Source organism: Mobula birostris, chromosome 10 (assembly GCF_030028105.1).
Source record: "Mobula birostris isolate sMobBir1 chromosome 10, sMobBir1.hap1, whole genome shotgun sequence".
In the NCBI taxonomy this organism is placed as follows: Eukaryota; Metazoa; Chordata; class Chondrichthyes; order Myliobatiformes; family Myliobatidae; genus Mobula; species Mobula birostris.
Window position 1 is genome coordinate 38766921 of NC_092379.1, and position 14150 is coordinate 38781070.

A 14150-nucleotide genomic window follows, 5' to 3' on the forward strand; every position below is an offset into this window, starting at 1 on the left:
CTTTGGAGATAGCAGAAGTTACAGAGGGTTACGTGCGGGATGCAGAGGCTTGTGTGGTGATAGGTGAGGACAAGAGGAACCCTATCCCTCGTGTGGCGGCAGGTGGAAGGGTTGAGGGTGATTTGTGCAATGTGGTTGAGGGCTGCGTTGATAGTGGAGGAAAGGAAGCCCTTTTCTTTGAAGAAGGAGGCTATCTCAGTTGTTCTGGAATGAAAAGCTTCATTGTGGGAGCAGATGCAGTGGAGATGGAGGAACTGACGCTAGGGAATGGCAATTTTGCAAGTGATAGGGTGGGAAGACGTTTTGTCCAGAGAGCTGTGAGAGTCAGTGGGTTTGTAAAGAGTATCAGTAGATAAACTGTCTCCAAAGATGGAGACAGAGATCGAGAAAGGGGAGAGAGGTGTCAGAAACGGGCCAGTTGAGGGCAGTGTGGAAATTGGAGAAAGTTGAGGAAAATGATGAGCTCAGCATGGGTGCTGGAAGCAGGACCAATGCAGTTATCTTTGTAGCGTAGGAAGAGTTGTGGAGTGATGCCTGTTTAGGTTCGAAACATGGACTGTTCCACGACTGTTAACTCTTTTCCGTAGCTGTTGCCTGGCCTGCTGAGTTCCTTCAGCATTTTCTGGGTATTACTTTGGATTTCCTACATCTGCAGATTTTCTCATCTTCAATGAAGAGTTCAGCAGTTCCCCAACCAATGGATCTGATCAAAGTTCTGCCACCCTGGTTCACACAGTCGTGATGGTGATAGGTTAGCTAACATGAGGACACTTCTCCAGTAAAGATCCCCACCTTCAATTAAACCAGAGCCTGGAATAAACTTTGTGAAACTATATTCAACTGGAAGAACTGAGTGAATGATGCATCTGTGCTTCCTCCCAAAGTCCTCACTGTTATAATGGTAGTTTTCAGCCAAATCAAAGAATGAGCGAGTAGCAGGAACAGCAATAATAATGAAAATGGGTAACCTCCGATGTGTCGTGCTTAAAGTTGCACTTCAGAACTAAATGCCTAGCATGCCAAGCATATCCAGTACAGGTCTGACAGGGTGTGGGATTAAATAGCCCGAATCAAATTGAACTCTGGAAATCAACATGAAAACTCACTGGCAAGATTTGTACCACACAAAGGAAAAGGTTTAAAAGCAGTGGTCAGTGAGTTCTAACTTTGGTTAGTGAAATGCTGCGTGTAATCTATTTTGCAGCAAGTGTTTCTCTGCCTATTGATGCAATGCTCACCATTAACTTTGATTTTTTTAAAAATCCAATTTTATATTTAAATTGTTTCCTGATGTTTCCCTGCTTGTGATCTCAATGAGTCCACAACTGTATTTGCTGTTGAGAGTGTGAGCCACGTCTCCAACGAGGCCGTGACTCTGGCCGGTCGGTGTCCGACGAGGTTGGGGCTTTATGTGCGTAATTGGTATTTTGGGGGATATCAGTATTTCTTTCCTTCCCTGTTTGCCCTTCATCTGTCGGCTTACTGGGCCAATTAAGAAGGTATTTAAGAGTCTATGGCTTTGCTCAGCTGTGTGTTAGTAGTATTCTGAGCTTTAAGAGTGCATTTAGTGCGTTATGGATCTGATTGCACTGTACAGTGACAGCTTTTGATTATATTTACGGGAGAATGGTACCAGGAGGACAGTGTCAAAATCAAAATGCATTTCCTGCCACTGGAGATCTCAGGACATGTGTGATAAACAAAACAAAATGGTATGTGAGAGTTTCCATTTAATTCTTGCAGCTATTTCTGCATTGAATCAGGTGGATTTTAATTGGAAATTTAAGCTTCAAGTAGCAATAAATGAATAGAAACTAAGTAAAATTGTTAGTTGATTTCACCCTGCTGAGATATGTATTTTGAATGATAAATAATTGGTTGAATTGGAAGCTACTACTATTACAACTTTGATTTGATTGCATCCCTAACAAAGAAAGTATCTGAGCAGAGTGATATCGAGGGGAGGATTCATGCACTGAAAGATGATCTGAGGAAACATAAATCTGTTGTAAACAAATTGAAGAAAGAGCAGAAGCTTCGGAAGGAGAGATTGAAGGCACAGGAGGCCAGTCTCATTAAAGAGCTAAGGGTAAGATTATCGTCGTACCTTCTCACCTTGACTGCCCTGCCAATTTTTGATTAGGGCAATAAGAAACTTGTAAGTATATACTACTCCAAACTCAATTTGCTATCCACAATATTCATTGTTTAATTTGGAAAATTGTTGAGGAAATTAAGTAACACATAACAGTTGCTGGTGAACGTTTATGTGTGTTGCTTGAAATTCCAGCATGTGCAGATTTCCTGGTGTTTGAGGAAATTAAGTATATGATTATTCAAGGGACTTGATCTACCTTTATTCTTTTTGTTTCTGTTCCATTGCTGGAAAATCCTTTATATCACCCTCAACTCATTCTTATGGCTCTTTGAATTGCTATATTGCTTCTGACTTCCAAAAGTCTTTGAAAAGTATGCAGCATTCAATAGTGCGTTCGGTTGTCTCTCCCCAATCGCTGCTATTCTCCTGCTTTGTATCTGCTATGTTAAAGCAGCAGGAGGCAATGCTTTCTGAAAGTTTGGAGAAATCTGGATTGTTGCAGTCTTTACAATTTATTTTTTACAGCATTTAGCCAAATTGATTTGCCATCCTCTGAATATTTTCAGTTGTCAGCCTTGATTAATTTACCAACTAAAATTGGATTTATTAAGTTGAAAATGCTTTTGCTGATTTGTTGAGTTTGCAGCCACTGTCTTCGTATGCCGATGGAAAGCTGTTTCCAATATTCTGAGACATATGTGAATTTTGGACTGTACTTCATATTGGTTTCCTTCAGGTTTTTGGTGTTTTCTTAATTGTGGCTGGTTGGTGGGTGGGTGAGCTGTAAATATTTTGTGTGTAAGGTGGGGTTGGGGGTTTCGATGTTACTGTGACTGGTCTGTTTTGCAGGCGAGGGGGTCGGGGATTGTTATTGTAATTTTTTTTCCTGTGGGGGAGCAGTGTGGATTTAATGCCATTGTCTCTGATTTTTCTGCAAGTGAGCAGGTCAGGGATTGTTATTGTTGCTGTTTTTCTCTGTGAGTCAGGGGATTGCAGATTGTTATTGTTGCTGTTTTTTTTATGTGAGTCAGGGAGTCGGGGATTGTTAATGTTTCTTTTCTTTTTCGTACTGATGGTGGGGAGAGTTGGTGTCTTTTCTTTCATTAACTCTCATGTCTTTCTGTATTTCAGGACTATCTGGAGAAGACAAGTATCAGAGTTGTACGTGCATACTTTGACAATAAAATGAACCTTTGAACATTTCACCGTTTTCTTTCTCTTGTATTACCAGTCCTGTGATGAATCGATTAAAAGGACTCCAGCAAAACTAAGCAAAGTGTCCAGTTCCACCAAACCACAAATCAAAACCCCTTCCTCCATTGCTGCTGAGAAGCCCAAGGCTGAACCACTTTCTCTACAAAGGTAATGTCACTGGGCAATACAGCCTTAGTTGGAAAAGGACTTCTCAGAATATTGGTAGTATCACTGTTTTATAAGTTAAACATAATGGGATGCCTTCTCCCCTATTGAAAGTACTTTTTTTAAATTAGGTTGCACGTGACTGTTGTTCATTTATTTAGCAGACTTCTTTAAAGAGTAGTACAGTATTTTCTACTGAGGAGGTGAAGCATGAAACAATGACAGTGACTTTTGAAATATTATTTCAGTAATTTTGTTTCTCTCTTTTTAGACACTGCTTCACCTGCTGAATATTTTGTCATTCTCTTTACATTTCCAGCATCTGTGATATTTTGATTTCTGCTTTCAAAAAGTTTACCTAAATTTCTAGCAGGTTTTCTTTCAATAGCTGATTGTTCCATCCAGTGACATAATTCATTCTATTCTGCAGTTTAATGATAATCTATGATATTTGCTGTGCTTCTGAGACTCTGGGATTTGGCTCAGAAATGTTGTGAGTAGCTTGCTGTAACACGCACGGAATCAGGCAGAATTTGTGAAAAGAGAAGCAGTCTACAATGTCGATCTGCGATCCTGTGTCACTGCAAAATTCCAAAGACAATATGATATTTATCTGCCAAGCTCTTAAGCTCAAAATTAGTTTTCTGCTTTTTGTTTTCAGGACTGAATCTGCAAAGAGCTGGAAAGGGTGAAGGATCTAATGTGTCATTGAGTTGCATTGTTAAAAAGGGTACGTCTGCATCTCAAAATGTTCTCTCTGTAAACACCTGAGATGACACATTCCAAAAACACTTGATAACAGGAAGTCTTTTAAGTTGAAAGTTTACAAGTATAAACACTTTCAAAAATTAGTTGAACAACTAAATTGCGTTTCTGAAAATAAAACCTACCTGCTTATTTCCTCAGCCAATCTCACAGAACCATAAAAATGAATATGATGGGAATTGTATCTGTGATGGTCGAGAAAAGAGCTACCCATTCTAATTCCACGTCCTACCTCAGGCTCTGTAGCCCAGTTGATCACAGCGCTTCAGATATTCATTTACTTTTTATATATGAGGGGAATTTACGCCTTGGAAGTATTTCAGATCCCTCTACCATCCTCTGAGTGAAAATACTTTTAATACTACTAGCAGTTTCTATGCTCCTCAGTTTTATTTTTAATCCCCGTTTGGGAAATAAGCCCTTCTCATTTCTGCCATTTAATCCTCCCAATTTTATACATCTCAAGACTAGAAAACAACCCAAACTTATCCAATCTTTCCTCCATAGCTACAGTTTTCCAAGCTTAACAATATCTCTTGTAAGACCGACCTGGAGTCCCACAATCCAGGCTATTCACATGGTTCGGTATTGAAGGATTACTCTACCAATAGAGATGCAATGGTATTCAGAAGCCTGTCTGGTTTTATCAATGTAACAAATAATGTTGTCCTAATTTTAAAAAGAAGTAGGAAGTATTCTTCCTCGAGTTCTTGCCAATGTTTTTCTGGCAACCGACACTTAGAACATTATCTGGTCTGTAATCTCTCCATCACTTCAATCACTTACAGTTGCCTGGCCCAGATCACTTTATTTTCACTGTGGATTTAGTGTTTATACGTTTTCATCCCCTTCCAGGAAGTCCTTAAAGTTCTGCTTCTTTCTAGACAACAGACGTTATCAGTTCCCCTTCATCACCATCTTTCCTCACCTGGTAGAACTAGTTCTTACTCTCAAGTTTGACTTGGGTTTCTCCCACTTTCTCCAAACTAAAGGTGAAGCCTCGGACAGTTGCATGGGCCCCAATTAAACATGCCTTTTCAGCAGTTATATGGGACAATCCATGTTTCAAGCCTTCACTAGTAACGCCTTGGCTTCCTGCATATGGCGTGCACGCAGTAGCTTCATTTCGGGTACAGTGAACCAGATGCCCGATATGTTAACTCCACCTGCTCTCCTTGCTGATCTCCAGGGGCCCAAGCTTAAACCTCTCAGGCTGGGGATTGCCCTGCAGGTGATAGGGCATGGTCCTCAATTTCTCAACTCCCAGCATGCCCAGTAACTCGTAGATGAGTCTACTCTCGAAGTCCCATCCCTGGTCACTATGTATCCGCCTGGGGAAGGCCATAATGCATGAAATACTTCTCCCATAACACTTTTGCCACCATAGTCGCCTTCTGGTCCTTGGGAGGAAAAGCCTGAGCATATCCAGTGTAGTGGTCCGTGATGACTAAGACATTGGCCGTGTTGCTGGCATCGGGTTCTATAGACAGGAAATCCATACACACCAGGTCCAGGAGCCCTGCACTCTGCAGGTATGACAGAGGAGCTGCCTGCACAGGCAGTGTCTTCCAGCGTATGCAGCGAATGCACGACTTGCAGTACTCTTCAACCTCCAACTTCATTCAGGGCAAGAAAAACCATAGGTCTTTTCCACCCCCAAATGTCCAGAATCATCATGAAGTGAACTCAACGCAATGCTCCGATACTTCTCAGGCAGAACCAGCTGGCAACGCCGAGGTCGGTCCGGGGCTGACGTGGCCGGTATAAAATTTGGTTCTTTAACTTCAAACGAGGCTATTCTCTCAGTAATGGAGGTACTGAAGCTGGTTTTGTCTTCTCCGCCTGCGCCATATCCCCCTTTCCAAATACATACCAGATAGTGCCAGTGCCCGGATCACCTCACTGAGCAGCTGCCACTCCTCCAGAACTCAATTCCGGCAGCTGCTTGCTCTTCAGAACAGTCAGGTTACAGTAAACTGGAGGTAGGGTGTCATCAGAAGCCCCCAAATGATCCACTGCTCGATCCGCCCTTTCCTTTTCCTCGGCCTTCACGGTGATGGCAAACTGACACATGGCCTTCACCCCAGGGGCAGGAACACTCTCCCACTCCTCGTCCATGTCCAGTCCCTCATGCACCCGTCGGGACAAAGCATCTGCATCAATGTTCCGGCTCCCCAGCCGGTACTTCAGGCTGAAATCATATACCGACAAGGCCGCCAACCATCTGTGGCATCCAGTTTCGCCAAGGTCAGGATGTAAGTGAGGGGATTGTTGTCCGTCCTCACCTCAAACTTGGCTCCAGAGAGACAGTCACTCAGCTTATCCACCGCTGCCCATTTCAACGCCACAAATTCCAACTTGTGGGTGGGAGAGTTTCTCTCAGAGGGCAACAAGCTCCAGCTGATGAACACCACAGGCCTCAACCCGGTGCCCTGATCCTGATACAACATACGGTAGTCGGGGCTCTGCAAAAGCCAGCACCGGTGTCTGGGTCAGCAACTCTTTCAGCGACTGAAAAGCCTCCTCGCATTTTGCATCTGTTGAAAGGGCTCCGATGGGTTTAGATATTCTCCAACCTCCCGTCCCCTTTTCCCTTTCCCTTTCTTCCCCAAGGGAGGGTAACCACACTGAAGCTGGTTCAAGGGGTGACTCACTTTGGCATAGCCCTTCACGGATCTCCGATACCAACCACAGAACCCCAAGAATGAGCGCAGAGTAATCACAGTCTGGGGCCTCGGCCACGTGGTCCCCAATTCTATCTAGCTATTAAGTGATTACACTTTATATCTCTTATTTTGTTGTGTGGTTAGTAGAGAAACCAAATATAAAAGACAAAGATGCCACTCTTGTTAAAGTTAACAGTTTGTGCACAAAAATCGTTGGAGCTCACGCCTCCGGTGTTCCTCCTCAATGACCTCCGCCGAAACGTTGCCAACCGCTGGACCCTCGAATTCCCGTAGACTCCATTCGGTGATCACCGAGCACTTCCCACACTCGTTCTACCTCCTCACTCGCCTCGACCGAAAAACCGCAAAAGCTCGGTTCCCAGACAAACAAGATAGAATAATGTGTCTCTCATTTGGTTAGTTCCCTGTTATCTGTAGTTAAAACCCAAATATCGCAGCTACAGACAAACTATTACATCAGCAGTTAGCATTACAGAGATGCCATTTCATTAGCCTTAGCAGTTAACATTACCAAGAACCCTACATGTGTTAGTCGGTATGTGTTCTAAGACTGGGGCTCTCAGTACATGTGTGATAAGCAAAACAAAATGGTATGTGAGAGTTTCCATTTAATTCTGGCAGATATTACTGCATTGAATCAGATGGATTTTAATTGGAAACTTAAGCTTCAGATAGCAATAAATGAATAGAAACTAAATAAAATTGTTAGTTGATTTCTCCCTGCTGAGGTGTATATCTTGAATGATAAATAATTGGTTGAATTGGAAGCTACTACCTATTATAACTTTGATTTGATTGCATCCCTAACAGAGACAGCATCTGACAAGAGATCTATTGTAGACAATTTGAAGGAAGTACATGAAAAGTATCAGAAGGAGAGATTGAAGGCACAGGAGGCCAGACTCATTAAAAAACTAGAGGTAAGATTATTGTTATACCTTCTTACCTTGACTGTCCTGCCAGTCTTTGATTAGGGAAATAAGAAAGTTCTATGTATATACTACTCCAAAATCAATTTGCTATCCACAATATTTATTGTTTAATTTGGAAAATTGTTGAAGAAATTAAGTATATGGTTATTCAAAGGACTTGATCTAGCTTTATTCGTTTTGTTTCTGTTCCATTGCTGGAAGATCCTTCATACCACCCTCAACTTATTCTTAAGGCCCTTTGCATTGCTATATTGCTTCTGACGTTCACAAGTCTTTGAAAAGTATGTAGCATTCAATAGTGCATTAGGTTGTCTCTCCCCAGTTATAAAAGACAAAGGTGCCGCTCTTATTAAAGTTATCAATTTGTGCACAAAAATTGTTGGAGCTCATGCATCTGGGGTTCTTCCATAAACGACCTCCGCAGAACCGCCGGCAACCTCCGGACCCTCGAATTCCCGTATATGCCGTCCTGTGACCACCGAGCGCTCCCCACACTTGTCCTTCCTCTTCGCTCGCCTCACCGGAAAGCCTGTGTACCAACTCAGTTTCCAAACATACAAGATAGAAGAACATGTCTCCCATTGGTTAGTTCCCCATTATCTGTAGTTATAACCCAAACATCACAGCTACAGAGAAACCATTACATCAGCAGTTAGCATTACAGGGAAGATATTACATTAGCCTTAGCAGTTAACATTACAGAGAAGCCACTTTAATAGCCTTAGCAGTTAACATTACTGTGAACCATACATACATACTATTCATTATAAATTGCACATTTAGACGGAGATGCAACATAAAGATTTTTACTCGTGTGTATGAAGGATGTTGGTAATAAAGTCAATTCAATCGAGCTCGCATCCACCACTTGTGCTGGCAGCTCATTCCACACGCTCACCACCTTCTGAGTGAAGAAATTCCCCCTCATGTTCCCCTTAAACCTCTCACCTTTCACCCTTAAACCATGGCCTCTGGTTGTAGTCCCACCCAACCTCAGTGGAAAAAGTCTGCTTGCATTTACCCTAGATCCCTCATACCTCTGTCAAATCTCCTCTCAATCTTCTATGTATCAAGGAATAAGGGCCTAACCTATTCAATCTTCCCTCATAACTCAGGTCCTCCAGTCCTGGCACCATCCTTATAAATCTCCTCTGTACTCTTTCAACTTTACTGACATCTTTCCTGTGGGTCGGCAGCTGAAACTGCACACGACACTCCAAATTAGGTCTTACTACTGTCTTATAGAAATTCAACATAACATCCAAACTTACCTTGATTTACGAAGGCCAAGGTGCCAGAAGCTTTCTTCATGACCATATCTACCCATGGCACCACGTTCAGTGAATTATGGTCCTGTATTCATGGAAATGGGTGACCAAAGCAGAGGCTTGGCACCTGTAGAAGGAGAAACCTTTTACTGACTGGGCTCAGGACTTGTGCTGATGAGAATAATGTTGTGCGGTGCCCAGTGGAGTGGCCAGTGTTATTACTCAACCTCATCAACTGTACTAATGAATTATGCCTGTACTATATAGCCTACTGTATAACATGGGACTATTTTATGTCGTAGTAACGCGTTATTGAGCATGCGCTATTAGGCGCGTATTGATCTGTATATCTGTGTTCAGTTCGGGTTCCGTCAGTGAGAAAAACCCTGTTAACTTGGCTCCAGTCTCTAGCATTTTTATTTATAGTTTTATTGTGTAACCCGGCCACAAACACAACAATGCCCAAGCAAGAAATGGATTGAATCGCTAAATCGTGAGATCCAATCTTTCTGTCACAACAATAACCTCACTCTGCTCTGGAAATAATGCTTTCTGCTATGGGTTTCTGTTCTGTTCGCCATTACCTGCATTTAATTGTTACAACAATTGTTACAGTGGTGTATTTTTGATTGCAGCATAGTTTAAGCAAAATATCTTTTTTTTTCCAGAATTCTGTTCAGGGTTAGATGGCATTGATCAATTTCATTTCTTTCCTTTCCCCAGTTACGGTTGAACAACATAAAGCAACTGTCCACAACTGCCTTGGGGGTAGAGCGTACCCGGAATGAGCTGCTCCCACTTCTGACTGGTAGGTACAAAGCTGCGTGTGGTTGAGCTGCCTCTCAGAGTCGCCTTGCCACTGATTTCTCGTCTCGATGCAGACACCATTTTCGATGAAGACGAGGCACTGCTGGCATTAGCAGAGCAACTAGGGAGCTTCACGGTGCTCGTTGGCGGACCGGAGTATGTTCACTGTTTGCTGGTAAGAGCGGACGTACATTTACAAAGCACTGCACAAGACGGACACGCGGTTAATGCCATTGAAGTGGTATTACTGTCTTAATAAAGGTTAATTTCCAGAAGATGATTCTCAAAGCAGCAGGGTACCACAGGCAATGATAAAGTAAATGACTTAATAATTAGTCATAGAAAAGTTCAGCACATGTTCCCCTTAAACATTTCACCTTTCACCCTTAACCCATGACCTCTAGCTGCAGTCTCATCCAACCTCAGTGGACAATGACTGCTTGCATTTACCCTATCTAAACCCCTCATAATCTTGTCTCCTTCTGTCATATCTCTTTGCAATCTTCTATGTTCCAAGTTAAAGAAGTCCTAACATATTCAATCTTTCCCTGTAACTCAGGTCCTGTAGACCCGGCAATGTCCCTGTAATCTTTCTTTGTTATGATGGGTTGCTTGAATGAGGGGTAAATGGACACATACAGAACCCTCTCTGCTTTTATTGTTTGCAATAAAATCTTTGAGGCAGATGAGGCTTTGTGCCACCCCAACATATTTGTAAGCAGGAGAAAGTCTGCAGATGCTGGAAATCCAAAGCAACTCTCACAAAACGCTGGAGGAACTCAGCAGCTCAGGCAGCGTCTGTGGAAAAGAGTAAGCGGTCGATGTTTCTGGCCGAGACCCTTCTTCAGGACCTGGTTGAAATATTGGAGGGGTGTTTCATTGAGAATTGCTGCAGTGAAGTGTAGTTACTCTACCCCTGATCCAGGTTCACCCGCGCAGCCTGTTGGAAAATGTACATGGACTGATACCGTCCCCCAAACACTGAAACCTCTGCTCTGTATTGACCAAATGTACGTTCAACATGAGCCCAACTGGGGGAAACAAAACACAGATTTTAATGCCCAGATGCAATGGGCCTACGCATTAAATATTTATTTAAAATAACATAATTGTATTGGTTTTAAATACCCGCAATGGGGAACAAGATTCTGAAATTAAATAACGAGGGCCTCAGGCTATTACAGGGCATAGTTCAAATTAAAATGATTTTCAGTGATCAGTTCATCATAGGACAATTCGGAATTAAAATAACGAACTCAATTTATGAAACTACCAAAGCAGCTCGATCAATGAGGTCTAACCAGGATGCTGCCTGCTTTAGAGGAAGTGCTGCAACTTTATCAGACTCTGGGTAGGCCACGTCTGGAGTATTGCATGCAGTTCTGATTGTCCCACTATAGGAAAGATGTTGGGGCTTTGGAGTCGATGCAGAAGAGGTTCGCCAGAATGTTGCCTGGTTTAGAGGACATGCGATCATGAGAGCTGGATAAACTTATGTTGTTTTCTCTGAAGCGCTGGAGGCCGAGGGGAGATCTGATAGAGGTTTGTAAGACTATGAGAAGCATGTGCATGGATAAAGTAGAGAAGAGTATCTGTTTCCCTGGATTTAAATGTCTAATACCAGAGGTATGCATTGAAGGTGAGAGTGGGTAGGTAGGTTCAAGGGGGATGTGAGGGGTAAGTTTTTTTACCATCAGAGTGGTGGATGCCTGGAATACATTGACTGGTATGATGGTAGAGGCTTTTCAGAGACTTTTGGATAGGCACATGGGTATGAGAAAGATGGAGGGAGATGGACATTGTGTAGGTAGGAGGGATCAGTTCTTGGTGGTTTCTGTTTTCTTTTTAGCTGGTTCAGCACAACATTGTGGGCCGAATGGCCTGTTTCTGTACTGTACTGTTCCATGTTTTACTTTATTGTTTGCAGTTGTTCCAAATTAGACATTCCAGCGTCAGTATGTTGCATATAGAGTGTGTACGTTCTTTTTGTATTGATACTCCTTTCAAAACTGTTTTCTTTTTGTGTAAAATTACCTGCGAGTACAGGCAGAGAATTCTTAAAGCATTTACGTAAGGAATCCAATTCGCTCATGTGTGGATGGAGGCTGTATATAAAATATCACAAACTCTTAGCAGTGTTTCTTGAAGAACGCTGAGATGGCGTGGCTTTGTATTACAGAAAATAGCAATTCAGAAACGTTTTCTCGGAGCCCCTGTGATGCCTGCAATTCTAAACTGAAACGTGGGCACAGTTGTTGTTTGAATAGTTCTATTAAGATATAGGTGCAGAGTTAGGCTATTTGGCCCATCGATCCATTTTCCCCTCTCAGCCCCAATCTCCTGCCTTCTCCCTGTATCCTTTCATGCTGCGATTAATCAAGAGTCTTATCAATTTGTCTTTCAATCATGGCTGATCTTTTTTCCCCTCCTCTGCCCCACTCCCCAGTCTTCTCCCAGTAACCTTTGATGCCATGAACCTATCAAGAACCTATCAATCTCTGCCTTAAATATACCCAATGACTTGATCTCCACAGCCACCTGTGGCACAGAATTCCACATATTCACCACCCTCTGGCTGAAGAAATTCCTCATCATTTTCATTCTAAAAGCATATCCCTCTATTCTGGGGCTGCGTCCTCTAGCCTTAGACTCCCCTGCCATAGGAAACATCCTCTCCACATCCACTCTATTCAGACCTTCCAACATTTGATAGGTTTCAATGAGGTCTCTTCTCATTCTTCTGAACTCCAGCGAGTACAGGCCCAGAGCCATCAAACGCTCCTCACGTGACAAGCCTTCCATTCCCAGTATTATTTTTGTGAATCTCCTTTAAACTCTGCACAATGTCAGCACCTCCTTTCTGAGATGAGGGGCCCAAATCTCCTCATAATACTCTAAATGATGCCTCACCAATACATTATAAAACCTTAACATTACATCCCTGCTTTTATATTCTAGTCCTCTGGAAATGACTGCTAACATTGCATTTGCCTTCCTCAGCCTGCAAGTTAACCTTTAGTGAATGCTGCACAAGGACTCCCAAGTCCCTTTGCACCTCAGATTCTTGAATTTTCTCCCAATTTAGAAAGTAGTTTACACTTTTATTTCTTCCTACAAAGTGGATGACCATGGGCTTACCTCAAACTTTGGCAAAATTATTATGACAGGCAGCTTCATGTTTATTTGCATATTAAAACCTCATAGGCTGAACAATTATTGGTACTTAATGTGAAAACGAAATAGTAATTGCTGATAATTAGGGACGTGTCAGTATAATTTCCATTTATTTAATATTAGTACAGTGTTTTCTGGGTTAGGAACCTTCAGAATTTCTGTGATTGAGAAAATATGTCCTTTGATTTATACAGTTTTTGATAGTTTGTGTTTTGTCCTCCAGCACGGCTGTATATTGTTCTGCCTTTAAATGTTTCTCTGTCTCATTTTCTTTATGAGAATTCTTAATTCTCAGCAATTTAAGAATTTATCTTAAAGATTGTTTCTAAATATTGTGTTTCTTAGAAGTAGAGTAAAACGAAGATGTGTTTCAGTTTAATTCTTTCCCACTAATCAGCCTCCCTTGGAGAACCTGGCAACGGTGGAAAAATCGGTAGTACGAGATAAAGCCATCGATTCACTGCGAGCCATCTCACACGAGCACTCTCCTGCAGACCTAGAAGTCCACTTTGTGCCACTGGTCAAGCGCCTGACTTGTGGTGACTGGTTCACGTCCAGGACTTCGGCATGCAGCCTTTTCAGTGTCTGCTACCCTCGGGTATCCAGCTCTGTAAAGACCGAGCTGCGTCAGTAAGTACTTTCCTCCCTTGGAATGCTGCAAATGAACATGATAGAAGTTAGCTAGGAATATTACTGTATTATTGTAGAAAATCTACATCCTGTAGTATCGCTCATGATGTACCGTGTCGTATGGTGTGGGCGATCGTGGGTCTTTCCGTGGACATGATTGTTCTTGGCGAAGTTTTCTACAGAAGTGGTTTGCCATCGCCTTCTTTCTGGGCAGCGTGTGTCTTTACAAGACGGGTGACCCCCAGCCCATTATCAATACGCTTCAGAGACTGTCTGCCTGGTGTCAGTGTCAGGAGTTGAGATCTGCACCTGCTGCTCATACAACCGTCCACCACCTGCTCCCACGGCTTCACGTAGTCCTGATCGGGGAGGCTAAGCGGGTGCTACACCTTGCCCTAGGGTGACCTGCAGGCTAGTGGAGGGAAGGAGT

The 14150-nt window shown here is 42.6% G+C and overlaps 1 protein-coding gene across 1 annotated transcript in view; it reads left to right on the forward strand.

The window, feature by feature from the left end:
- LOC140203603 (serine/threonine-protein phosphatase 2A 65 kDa regulatory subunit A beta isoform-like) overlaps positions 1-14150 on the forward strand; it is an 83511-nt gene that overhangs the window by 8908 nt on the left and 60453 nt on the right. The window contains exons 3-5 of the mRNA XM_072269651.1: positions 9833-9917; positions 9991-10091; positions 13488-13720. Coding sequence (XP_072125752.1) covers positions 9833-9917; positions 9991-10091; positions 13488-13720 — 419 coding nt within the window. The remainder of the gene's footprint in view (positions 1-9832; positions 9918-9990; positions 10092-13487; positions 13721-14150) is intronic.